Source organism: Chiloscyllium plagiosum, chromosome 19 (genome assembly GCF_004010195.1).
Source record: "Chiloscyllium plagiosum isolate BGI_BamShark_2017 chromosome 19, ASM401019v2, whole genome shotgun sequence".
Lineage (NCBI taxonomy): Eukaryota > Metazoa > Chordata > Chondrichthyes > Orectolobiformes > Hemiscylliidae > Chiloscyllium > Chiloscyllium plagiosum.
This window is the reverse complement of record NC_057728.1, coordinates 54,161,049-54,174,494: the sequence shown is the minus strand read 5'-3', so window position 1 is coordinate 54,174,494 and position 13,446 is coordinate 54,161,049. Positions and strand designations below refer to the sequence as shown.

At 41.1% G+C, this 13,446-nt stretch overlaps 1 protein-coding gene across 6 annotated transcripts in view; it reads right to left on the bottom strand.

Annotated features, from left to right (window-relative positions):
• atp2b1a (ATPase plasma membrane Ca2+ transporting 1a) overlaps positions 1 to 13,446 on the bottom strand; it is a 110,752-nt gene that overhangs the window by 53,742 nt on the left and 43,564 nt on the right. For all 6 annotated transcript variants that reach the window (XM_043709912.1, XM_043709906.1, XM_043709908.1 and 3 more), the window contains exons 3-5: positions 10,012 to 10,209; positions 7,764 to 8,018; positions 4,576 to 4,701 (exon numbers count right to left, since the gene is read on the bottom strand). In XM_043709912.1, the coding sequence (XP_043565847.1) occupies positions 4,576 to 4,701; positions 7,764 to 8,018; positions 10,012 to 10,209 (579 nt within the window). The remainder of the gene's footprint in view (positions 1 to 4,575; positions 4,702 to 7,763; positions 8,019 to 10,011; positions 10,210 to 13,446) is intronic.

The following is a 13,446-nucleotide window of genomic DNA, read 5'->3' as shown; positions in this document are numbered from 1 at the left end:
TGGTTTTCCAAGTCAGAATGCTTGTAACTACATGGAAAATTAGGAGGCAGTTACCCCAGAACTGCTGTTCTTGTTCAAGTTAGAGGTTACAAGTTTGGCTCTTTTCAAAGCAGCTTGGGCAAGATGCACTACACTTCATTGATGGGATACTACAATCATTGTGTACTCAATGGAGTACAAGACAACTGGATTGCACTATCCTGGCATGATGCTTTGTATAGTGTTGTGACTTTTTTTAAACAATAAGTTATAGTCCAACAGGTTTATTTGGAAGCACCAGCTTTGAACACGCTGCTTCGTCAAGTGGTTGTGCAACAGGACCAGAAGACAACTTATAGCAAAGGATTACAGTGACTCGGATACAAACAAACCTAGATTGCATTCTAAAGGATGGAAGCCTTAACATTTTCTCATTTCGGTTCTTTAATACGTAAATCAAAAGAACTTTCAAATCACATTCAAGGTAATTTAAGGTTTAAAAAAAAAAGAGGACGGACTGACAATGCCTTAAAAAAGGTTCTATTTCTCAAATGGAGTTTAGAATCATATGAATTCACTGCCTGCATTGACAGCTTGCAGGTTGTATTTTTGAGCAAAATAGAACAGATCTGCAAAATATTTCTGCAAATACAAATTCACCCCATAAAAACTTGTGCACGTGTGGTTGTTTAAAAAACAGAAGTGGACCTTTAAACGACTAAACCTTAAACAGCTTGCTGCAAACTGCCCAGCCTTCAGGACAACATAGACCACGCTGTACAGCCCTGTCATGGCAATTACTGCAAGACACGTCAGTGTCAACATGGATACTACCATTAACTGTGGGGACACCATCCACTGTCTACATGACAGGTACTCATGTGACTCAGCCTACATTGTTGGTCATGGCTGCAGGCAAGGATTCCCCAAGGCATGGTACACTGGCGAGACAAAGTAGATGCTATGACAACTATGAGTGGACACTGCACAACAGTCACCAGGCAGACATGTTCCTTCCCAGTCTGGAAACAAAAACAGTCTGGGACACTCTGCCTCAGGCAACCATCCTCCAAGGTGGACTTTGGGACAGGCATCCAGGCAGAGTGGCTGATTGCCACGGATGCCAAACTTGGCTATGGCCTCAACTGGAATCTTGGGCTCATGTCATACAAGTGATCCCTTGTAAATGGAGTAAATGAGATGCGGGGATAGAGCCCAAAAAGAGGGAACAGTTGGAGAGACAAAGGAGTAGATAACAATCTGGCTAGGAGGGTAAATAGCTGTTAAATATAGAGACTGTTAGAGGCCAACAATAGGTAGTGTGTAATGGCAGACACTATGATAACAAGGTTTGGTGCATGGGGTCAGGGGATGGATTTGGAGAGTTCAGGCCTTAAAATTATTGAACTCTATACTAAGCCCAGAGGGCTGCAGGATTCCCAAGCAGAAACTGCAGTGTTATTCTTCCAGCTTGTGCTGAGCTTCACTGGAGTGCTGTAGCAAGCCCAAAACAGATGATGTTGGGAAGGGAACAGGATGAGGTGTTAAAGTGGCAGGCAGCAGAGATGTTCTGCAGAGTAGTACACTTGTCTACACTTTGTTTCCCCCAATATAGAAAATGACCATATTGAGAGCAAAATGGAGTGGACTGGAGATTGTGGGAAGAAGAAAAAAAGTGTGGAGGGTGGGGCGTGGACCTGAAGAAAGTCACTGACTGAATGGTCTTTACGAAACGTGGACGGGGTGGGGAGGAATCTCTGATGGGGGTCCATTTGTAGGTGATTGTATACATCACATCATCCTCCACCATTTCAGGACGTTGGTGGGGTAGAAGGTGAGGACTGGGGGGGTTCTGTCCTTGTTGCAGTTGAATGCATAGGGTTTGAGGACAGTGGTGCTGGAAGTGGAGGAGATGTGCTGGAGGGCATCGACCACATGGGAGAGAAAATTGCAGTCTTTAAAAGGAGGCCATCTGGTGTGTTCTGGAGTGGAACTTGTCCTCCTGAGAGGAGATGTGACAGATGGAGGAATTAGGAATAGGATTTTTGCAGGTGGCAGGGTGGAAAGTGATGTAATTCATATAGTGTGGGAGTCAGTGGGTTTGTAGAAGCTGTCAGTGTTGTATCGGTCACAGTTTATGGAGATGGAGAGGTTCAGGGAGGGGAGGGACATGTCTGAGATAGTCCAGGTAAACTCAAGGTCAGGGTGGAATGCATTGAAGTTGATAAACTGACCTTGTGGGAGCACAAGGTGGCACCAATACAGTCAGTGTAGTGGAGGATAATGTTGGGAATGAGGCCAGTAACTGCTGAAGATGGACTGTTCTACAAACAACAAAGATAGGCAAAGCTGGGGTCCATGGCTATCTCTCATCTGGAGGAAGTGGGAGATTCAAAGAGGAGAAAATATGGAGGGCAAGGAATGGTTCAGCTAAATGAATAAGTGTCAGTGGAGTGGTACTGGTGGGGATGTCAGGAGAGGAAGAAACTGAGGGCTTGAGGGCCCTAGTCATGGCAGATGGAAGCATTTAAGGACTGGATGTCCACAGTGAAGAGGGATTGAGGGTCCAGGGAAACAAAAGTCTTGTTGGTGGTGGAGGGTGTGGGTAGTGTTCCAAACATATGTGGAGAGTTCCTGGACCAGGGGCATTGTGCAAAGTGCAGTTGAAGTGCTGTTTCACCTGGGAGTTATCTCTGGGCCCTTGGATAACAAAGAAAGGTGTGATAGATGGGCAGATGTTACACCTTTGGTGGCTGTAGGTGAAGGTGCCATGGGGTTGTTGGGAATGGAGGAAAAAGTGGACCAGAGGTCCCAGAGGGAACAGTCCCTATGGAACATGGACAAGGGAGGGGAATGTGTGCCTGGGAAGAGGCAGTTGATCTTCTGGATGTGAATGCTGGTGGGAACAAGGGGTGGGGGGGGAAAAAGAGAGAAAGGAAAATAGATGAGGATTTCTCTGACAACTTGCTGTAGAAATGGATAAGCAAAAGGAAAAGATCAAATTGCCTAAGTATTGCTCCATAACAAAGCAAAGAGTACTTTTAATAGTTGGGAAGAAATGTAAATAGGCAATATAAAGAATGTATTAAAAGCAGAAATTGACAAAAATGTATCCATTTATAAAGTTAACACTAGCAAACTATTAATAAGTACAACATCCACAAAAGCTCAGGTATCTTAACGTCAGAATTCTACAAGCTTCCATAGTTTAGGTCAGTGTCTTTTCCAAATTTTATGGGGGTTGGTTAGCTCACATGGCTGGATTGCAATGCAGCATTATGCCAACAGCATGGGTTCAGTTGCTACACTGGCTCAGGTCATCATGAAGGATTCTCCCCTCCACTCCTTCCCTCACCTGAGGCATGACGACTCAGTTTAAAACATTACCAGCTGGGTCTCCAAATGAGCACAGCCTTCGTATTCAGGAGGACTATGGTGATTTTACCTTTTTACTTAACCCAATTTTTTGTACCTTGCATTTCATAATGTTTTGTCAACAAGCTCAAATTTGAGTGCTCCAATTTGTATTTCAGTAAGCCATTTCAAAACACCTGGTTGGAATGGTTTTTAACATTTCAAGAGAAAGACCAGAGGTATCAGTAAAGCTGCAAGACTCTTGGCTGAGGCACATGGGAACCTGAAAGTTTTCACATCAGTATTTTGACTGCTTGTAAAACTTGAATAGCTGAATTACAACCACTATCCAAAAACTTGGATGCAGACTGATTTCCATCCAAACTGAAGCCTCATTTGCAAGATCTTCCATTTGTCCATAGTGGTCATGCAATTTAGTGCAAACAAGAAAAATGATCTGAAAAATCGTGAAGTTTGTTTTAAGACCTTCATCAAACAGGGACATTTTCCTTCGCCTTTTTAAAAAAATCTGTGCAGATTCTGTTGACTTGTGTTGAGTGTATTTCTGCTTTTAGATAAAGATACTGATTCCCAATTATACTTATAGTATTAAATCACTGTCACTTATTTTAGGAAGCTTTTCATTGTAAAACAAAACAAAATTAAAGAAACCTGGTAAAAAATCTCATGACAAAGGGAAAGCATTGATCATTTGGATTAATGAAAACATTTAATACAAATAGTGCAATTCTGGCATTCTGGAGCTTAGTTATGACTGCACTCCTCGACCATAGCCGTAACATTTGGCTTTCTTGTTCTCCACCACTTATTGGTAGACCATTAACACAAATGTCAAAGCGTTTGTTCCTCAAAATTTGAGGGTGTGCAGTCTATCCACCATTGCCAATAAGCCAATATTGGCATTGTTAGCTAGCTTTTTGTACTTATCAATTTCACCACACTTACGAGCAAGTGGGAGTTGTAGATCCAACCATCTGCCTAAAGCCATGCTGCCAAAGCTGTGGTGAACTCTGGTTTCATTGCTCCTTCGGAACCTTTCAACCCAACCAGTTAGTATCTTTCCACACAAAATGAGACTAATTGCCTGCATTCACCCTTCATTCAGGAAGCAGTTTAGACATGATTGATTTGGAATCAACTTCACATTTCAATTGGAAAATAAAGTTAGTGGTCTATCATGTATAGAACAGTTGGTTTAGTACCTTTTATGCTGCATCTTACCAGACAAAAGTAGTGGATCTCTTCCTTGGCCTTTTTTCACATGATCAGACTCCCCGGTCAGGGAGCTTTCATCAATCTTCAGGTCATTTCCATGAATAAGCACACCGTCAGCAGGTAGGAGGTCACCTTAAAAACCAGGTCACAAATTAAGTTAATCACAATCTGAACCACTACAGGTATGCCAATTCCATTAGGAGGTCCATCACTTTGGTCCAGTAACAAATAAGAGAATTCAGTTGAGGGAAACTTATGGATCATTCCCATTCATCCACTTCCCCATTACTCAGGGTGATGGGGTTGATAAGTATGGAAGATGCTGTCAAAAGGAGCCTCCGTAAAATTCTGGTTTGCATCATGTACAGTACATTAACAATAGTTGCAAGAGAGTAAAGTTCAGGGTGGTTTTGAAGTAGAATATTGTGCAATTGCAGTCATCTGACCAAGTATCCAATCACACGGAATGTACTGTAGATGGTGGACAGGCTACTGAGTCAGGTGGTGAGCTACTCATTACAGAGATTAGAACCTCAAAATTTGTTTTGCAGCCACTGTAGATGGCTCATCCTAGTTCCTCAACAACAGCAATTCACTTGTTAAAATGGTGGGATTCAGTAATAGTTATGAAATTGAATGCGAAGTGGAGATTCTCATTGCAAATACTTGCCACCATCAGCCCAAGCCTGAATATTGCTCAGGCCTTGCTGCATTTGAATTGGTACGAGGCAACAAATATAATTACTGTTCAGTACCGAGTGATCTAACTTCAGGCCTTAAGATGGAAACATGATGAATGATGAAGCGGCTGAAGCTGGTTGGGCCCTGGGACACGATCCTGAGGAAATTCTGCACCTATGTCTAGGGACTACAATGAGCAGCCTCCAATTATCACAACCATCTGGTTTTGTGTAAGACAACTTCAGACAGCTTTCCCAGAATCCCATCTTCAAATAAACAAAGGCTCTTTGATGCCCAGTCAAATGTCAATGGTGTAGGTCTTTCTTTGGATTCTACCAGAAATACCTGGGTCCTGATAATTAGACTCATTGCACTCTTGATCCAAAGGTGGATAATACTTCATTCCAGAACCAAACGAGGCACTGGTGAGCAGGTACTGTAAAATGATTGTTCAGCAGTATCATATTTTCACAGCTGACTGCACGGGTGTTTTAATTAATTGGCCAGATTGGATTTGTCCTGCTTTGTGGACAAGACCAAGCTAATCACTTTCCAGTTTGTCAATGCCAGTGTTGCAGCTATACTGGATTAGAATGGCTTAGGGTGCAGAGAGCTAGAGTCCATATCTCAAGTACTACTCTTGGGATACTGGCAGGGCCCAAAGCTTCAATTGTATGGCTTTCAGCCAAATCATATTGCTGAGTGTAAACAGAATTGCCTGAAGATCTGGTATCACTTTAAGATGCTCTGGATTCCTCCAGAGGATGGGAGGATTTGTTCAGTCTTTAGTTATTTGTTAATTGACCATCATCCCTCAATTAATAGATCAAAGCTCTGTATACCTATGTTGTGGGATTACTAGATTTATTGTCTGCTGCATGTATGCTCTGCAGAAGTACCATTGCATTACAATTTCAGTTTTAGGTGTGCCAGGTGCTGCTTCTGGCACATCTATACACAATCTCTTGCTTGGTGCAATGGTAAAGTGAGGGATGTGACAGGCATCAAGGTTGAACACAATTCTGATGATTTGTAGTGCCTCGTCAGCAGTTATCTCTGTTGTGAATTTAGTCCATTCAGCATGGGAGTGCCACTAACATGGAGGATATTCTCAATATGAAAAGGGTATTTCATGTCCATAAGCATTGGGCAGTGGTCACTTACATATAGTCATGGACAGATGTGACTGCAAAGATCAGTCAGGAGGAGGTCAAATATTTTGCTGGTTTAAAATCACTCTCTTCCCCCCCCCCCCCAAATCAAGTAGTTGTCTCCTTAAAGACTTGACCAGCTTGATTAGTACAGCTGCTGAGCCATTCCTAGTGGTAGACATTAAAGACCCCAACTTACAATACATTGTGCCCTTGTCGCCCTCAATACTTCCAAGTGGTGGTCAACATGGAGGAGTACTGATTTGTCAGGCAAAGGAGAGTGGTACATGGTAACCTGCAAGAAGGTTTCCTGCCCTTGTTTGACCAGATACATGAGAATTCACATAGTCCAGAGTCAATCTTTCGGTTCTGCAGCACAAGTACCTATATCTACTACATGCTGGATCTGTCTGTCTTGCTGCTAGATTGCAATGATGTAACTTGAGACTGTCTGTAATGGTTGTCAACCTTGACTAAGAAACAAGAGGAATGATATTATCCTCTCCAGCTTAAAGACTTGCCAGGATGTTTCTAGGAATGGATGGTTTGAATTAAAAGATGCCAAATCTTTTATACTGGAGCATGAGGGGTGACCTTAGAGGTTTAATATCATGAGAGATATAGATTAAAAAGGTGAATGGCAGGTGTCTTTTCCTTGGGTGCAGGATTTTTTTAAAAAATGACAGATCAAAATAAAGACAAGTGGCAATGTTTTTCCAAAAACAGTTGTGTGTGGAATGAACTTCCACAGGAAGTGGATGTGACCTCCAAATGCCTTTTAAATGCTGCAACTATAGAAGTACAATAAAAGAAGTGCTTGGAGAGATTATATGGGCCAAAAGGCAGGGTCAGCGTGGACTCAATGAGCTGAATGACCTGTTCCAAATAATTGAATGACATTTCAGAAGACAACACAGTCAACTACAGTGTTGAGAACTGTAGATTTCCTTCCCAGAAAGAAATTTGTGAACCAAAAGGGTTTGTGGTCATCATTAGACTCTTGACTGAATGTCTTGGTGAGATTTGAACCTGGATACTTTAATTACCAGCCCAGCAATAATACCATTATGCCATTGCCTCTTCCTTGGATCAGTGCTCATCTAGAAGCTAAAATCTAAATATAAGCACATGACAAATGCTAGAGGGAGACGTGAAAATATCTCATCCTGTCTGACCAGGTACAATGAAAATTTGCGTTTGTGCATTTATAATCCACCATCAATCCCACAAATCACTCACTGCCCCCTAGCACTGGCACAACAGTAATATTTTATAAATTAGTGAAATAATCTTTACTTGAAGTCATTAAAATCGGAGATTCCAGCTCAGTTTATAGAATAAGTGGTGAAAGTAGAAAATTACCATATTTAACTTGTGCAATGTCACCAACCACCAATTCTGCCACAGGAATCTGGATAACCTGGCCACCTCTTATCACAGTGAATTTCTGCTCTTGTTCAATCCGATTTTGTAGACCTCTGAATTGTTTCTCTTTACTCCAGTCATTGAAAGCTGTAACTAGTACCACACATATAACTGAAACAAGAATGGCAACGCCTTCGATCCAACCAGCTTCTGATTCACCTTCATCTTCACCACCTGTTACTGTACCACATACTGCAGAAAGAACAGTTATAAAGGCATAAGTAGTCAGACATTAGCTCATGTTTTGATATTAGTTGCAGAATGATTTCACAAGTACTATAAAAATCAGATTCAACCAGTCCAATTGTATTATCACCCAAGCATCAGATGAGTCAACAGAAATACTGCATTACTCAAAGCTTAGTAGAAAATAACTTTCATTGGTGACCTACATTAAATCAATGCTACAATTGACTAGCCTAATTGAGGAACCAATCTTTTTGGACCATTACCTGTAAGTGGGGGTGCAGGGGGTGGGGTTGGAGAGAGTCCAAGTTTTAAAAAAAGGATAGGCAGAATGATTGAGGTAGATCAGCCATGATCTAGCTAAAAAAGGTGGAGCAGGCTTAGTGGCTTGAAAAAAAAAAGTGTACACTGGGCCTTATTTCCAATGGTTTTTCCTGCTTGGAACAAAAAGGTATATGAGAAGTGGCCAGCCACCATGCTCACTTGTAAGTGACAAGTAGAGAGCTATCAAAGACTTCAATTCATAAATGTAAACTAGCTACCCATGGGCATGTGGCTTGGAAATTGTCAAAATTTTGTCCCTTGGGAGAGTTCAAGTTCAGCTCCATGACAGATTGAAACTTCGTGGCAAAACCAAGTTGCGATTTTTATAGTTGTCACCTTTGGGGGTGGGGGTGGGGGTGGCAACAAGTGTGCTATTACAGCAAGACGTACAGGCTCACGTTAAAGCAGTAAGCAAATAAAACACTGCAAGTCAGGAAGCAACTCAGTAAACAGTTAACGTTTTAAGGTTAACAGCCTGTAATCAGTTGTGAAGTGTTTTCTGACAGAAGCATTAACATGTCAGAACAGATGCTGTCTGATCAGCATCTTTTACTATTTTGTTCTTATTTCAGATTTCCAGCAAAGTATTTTGCATTACAAAAATATTTTTGTATTTAATTGTAGCTAAAAGTCTTACAGGGTGCAACTGTAGACCTAAGCGTTCACATCAAGATATTCTCACTGCAGATGCTTGAAGCAATATTTCCTATGAAGCAGATTTTTACATCACAGATAGCTCCAGAAGAACCAATATCTACAACTTGGCTCAGGTGTTAGCACTGCTAATTCATAGTACTAGCGACCCAGGTTCAATTCCCACCTCAGGTGACTGTGTGGAGTCTGCATATTCTCCCCACATCTGGGTGGGTTTCCTTGGATTTCTTCCCACAATCAGAAGATGTGCAGGTCAGGTGCATTGGCATGCTAAATTGCTAAGTGTTAGGTGCATCAGTCAGGGGTAAATATAGGGTAGGGGAATAGGTCTGGGTGGGTTACTCTGGAGGGTTGATGTGGACTTGTTGGGCTGAAGGCCTGTTTCCACACAATAGGGAATCTAATCTAAGATCATAACCAGTGTACAATTTGCAGAGTATAGATTAACACTAGAGCTCACATTTAGCCTTTCCAATAGAACTAGTTAAGTTCTTTTTCTCAAATCTAGCTCTGCAAATTCTCTACAGTGGCTATAATGCAAAAAGTGAAAGTGTCACCTTATACAAAGGCTCAAGGAATAGTGCATTGATAAGCTGTCAATTGTTTCAGACCAGTAGTTTTTAGTCTGATTTTAGTACATTGAAAGAGTTTACATCCCAACATATGATATAGGAGCAGAGGAAGGTCACTTGGCCACATAAAACTGTTGTTCAATAAGCAATCTGCTTTGTTTCAAATTCCATCTTCCAATACCCTAGATAACTTTAGATGCCCTAGAAATTGATCTCCACCTTCAAAATATTTCGTGACCCTTTGAGGCTGAAAATTCACGACCCTCAACATATTAGTCTTAAAATAAAAGAAATAAAAGTTTCAAACTGCCCTAGTTCTAGAGATTGTGTTTTTACCATATTTAATTTTGAATACCACAAATCTAGAGATGTGTGCAGGTATTCCATCTCCAGAGCAGCCATAATTAACATGGCATTCACAACATTTCAAACTAATTAGGAATACTTGCCTTCATCATCTCCCCCTGGAGGTTTATAGAAAGAAAGGCCTAGTGATATTAGGGCTGCAATCTCTAAAATAATTAAGGTGACATCTTGAAGTGCTTCCCATACTAACTGAATAAATGTTTTTGCTTTTTTGGGGGGTATAGAGTTCTCTCCAAAAACATGATGTCTTCTTTCAAGATCCACTGGATTTCCAGATAATCCTGCAGAGACAAAACATTTCAGTTAGTTATTCCAAATTAAAGCTTCCAGTCAAGAGTTAAGAGTGAATTTTTAAACAGTTGGAAAAAAGTTCCAAAATATTTGCTACATATGGTCAAATTCTGACTTTTGAGGTATAACCTACATGCTTCTTAGCACGAGCGAAGAGTCTGATAAACCCATTTCAATTTTGGCATGCGTAAGTAACCTGTTGTTCTACACAAATGTAGAATATTAAATGTAGTAAACAATAGCTAAAAAGGTGAGTGATACAAGCTGAAAAGGAATCAAAGCTCCCAGCTATTTGATTTACTCTAAAGGATGACGACAAACTTGGCATAAACAAACATGCATTTAGCAGCCATGCTTTGGAACATTCCAGAAAAAGCACAGAATGAGAAATCCCCAGACTCAAATCCTCCTTATGAAAAAAAATCAGACTGGATGTTAAGTTCCATTAAACAGGTGTTATAATTAGTCAGGGTGTTGCATTCAAGGAGTTATAAACATGAACTATTCTCCATCCCTCCCCATTTGCACAGTGGCATTTACTGGAGCTGGAAGAGATTCAAACGAAAACTTTCTCCACGAGATATACCAGTGCATCAATCCTTAGATAAGGGGAGCCCTATTAGCCTGACTAGTGCCTTGCGTAGTTTTAGCAAAGTGTCCTTTTATATCCCATTGCCTTTTAACTAAAATGCCAACAATCAGCTAACCTTTCTCATGACCTGAACTTGGGCATTCGTAAAGCTAATCATCCAGTCATGAAAAAACAAAAAAAAACTTTGCCCTTCGTTGTTGAGGATGGTCAGCAAGTAATCAGAAGAAATTGGTTAAGAAATAGCTTGCCAGCATGGATTGAATACAGAGTGGAAAAAGGGCTTCCCTACCTTAACACTAAGCAGCAGGAACTGAATCATCTGTTAAAAAGGGAACATATGCTCCATTCAATTTTCCTCTAAGCAGAGGTACATTTTAGCACAAAAAAATCCTAATTATGAATTTATCCAGTGATACTTAAAAATACACATTAAGAAACCAAATTTTATAAATACTTCCAAATGAATTACAAGTTATAAAGTTAGTGGCAAAATACCATGGGCTTCATGTAGAAGAGTCAGAATGGCAGAAGTAACCTAAGAATGCAGTACATTTGGAAAAGTTTCCTAAAACCTTGGGGATTAACCAAAAATTAAGTTTTTAATCTGGTGATGTATAATAAGGCAAGTTTATAAAATGCCAGTAAAAAAGTTTCATTTGGAATGAGTGACCATAACATGGCAAAAAAAAGGGAAGAATTTTGGTCAGAAACGACTGTGCTGGGTAGAGATGACATGGGTGGATTGGAACAGCAAATACCATTAAGACAAAAAATGGCAGATGTTTAAGAGCATTGTTCTGCCAGAGGAAGCAAGATCGAAACAACTGTGGTTAACCAGTTAAGGATAGCAGAAAATGGAAAAGAAACAAGAGGATGAGACCGGCTGAGGCATTTGGGCAGGACGAACTAAGAATGTTATAGTGAATGGTAGGATGCTGGGAAGAACAAAGCAGAGACCTGTGTGCATGTACACTGGTCCCTTATAAAAGGCATGGATATACTTGCCTTGAGTTGAGTGGAGAGATAGTTAAAGATGAGGGAGTTATGCTGGAACTGAACAAAAGGTTGGTTAGGTTCCAGCCAGAATACGGAGAGCAATTTGGAATCCACATTATAGGAGAGTCACAACAGCACTAGAGAGAGTGTGCAGAGGAGTCTGACTAGGATGTTGCCCAGGCTGGACTGTTTCAATGGAGAGATTGGACAGACTAGAGGTTAATTTACCCTAAAACAGGGGAGGTTGAAAGGGGGCATGAGATTTTCCGATCCTGCTGTTCCCATTCTACAAAGGACGGCCTAAATTCTTCAATGTTAAAGCCAGTTCACATTGAAGAAAAACATTATAGCAGAACTGACTATTGGTATGGAGGGATTGTCTAGAGTGGTTCAGTCGGTTGGGCCTATACTCATCGGAATTAGTAATAAGGGGCAACCTTATGGAAGCATACAAAATTCTTAAATGGATTTACAGGTAGGTGTAGAAAAGGTTATTTCCTCTTCAGGGGGAAGTCTAGGACCAGAGGGCATCAAAATAAGGGGTCACATGTTCAAGGGATAAGGAATTTCTTAACTGAGAAAGTAGTGATTCTGTGCAATTCTTTTATTACAGTCAGCTGTCAAGATAGAGTTGTTAAATATATTAAATACTTGATTTTGTGTTATTAGGGGAATCAAGGGTTATGAAAAAGGCAGGAAAGTAGAGTTGATCAGATCAGCCATAATCAATTAAAATGGCAAAGCAGATTCAGTGGGTTGAATAGCCTACTTCTACTCCTGCACCCTTATGGTCTTTTACAGTTGCCTTCTAGGTTTGTGTCATAGGAAGTTAATTGGCTATGTTGCCACTGCTGTTTACACTGTAGTAAGGTTACCAAAACTTCATGCCAACGGTTTGCTCTAAATAGCAAAAAAAAAAAAATGGTGGTTGGGGAAATTGGTCAAATTACGCAAACCACATGAAAAAGTTGAATGCTATTCCAAATTGGGGATAAAGTGAACTTTGATGTGTATACTACCTTTCAGACTTAGTACAATTTTCATTACAATCACCAGAGTATGGAAGCAGCCATTCATCCAGAGCCCTCACCGACCCCCTGAACAGTATCCCACGGCAAATCCACTGTCTGCACATCACTGGACAGGTGGATTAGCCTTGCTCAACTGCCCAAACTTCTTGTTGGGGAGAAAACTGGAGCACCCAAAAGGAAACTATGCAGGCACACAATGAGCACTTTGGGGACAGTGACCACAATTCGGTGACTTTTACTCTAGTGATGGAGAGGGATAAGTGCGCACTGCAAGGCAAGAGGTATAGCTGGGGGCACGGAAATTATGATGCGGTGAGGCACGACTTAGGATGCGTGGCTTGGAAAAGTAGGCTTCAAGGGAAGGGCGCAGTTGATATGTGGAGCTTTTCAAGGAGCAACTATTGAGTCTCCTTGATAAGTATGTACCTGTCAGGCAGGGAGGAAAGGGTCGTGTGAGGGAGCTGTGGTTTAATAAGAAATTAGAATCCCTTGTTAAAGGGAAGAGGGCGGCCTATGTAAAGATGAGGCGTGAAGGTTCAATTGGGGCGATCGAGAGTTATAAGGTAGCCAGGAAGGATCTGAAGAGAGAGCTAAGAGCAGCAAGGAGG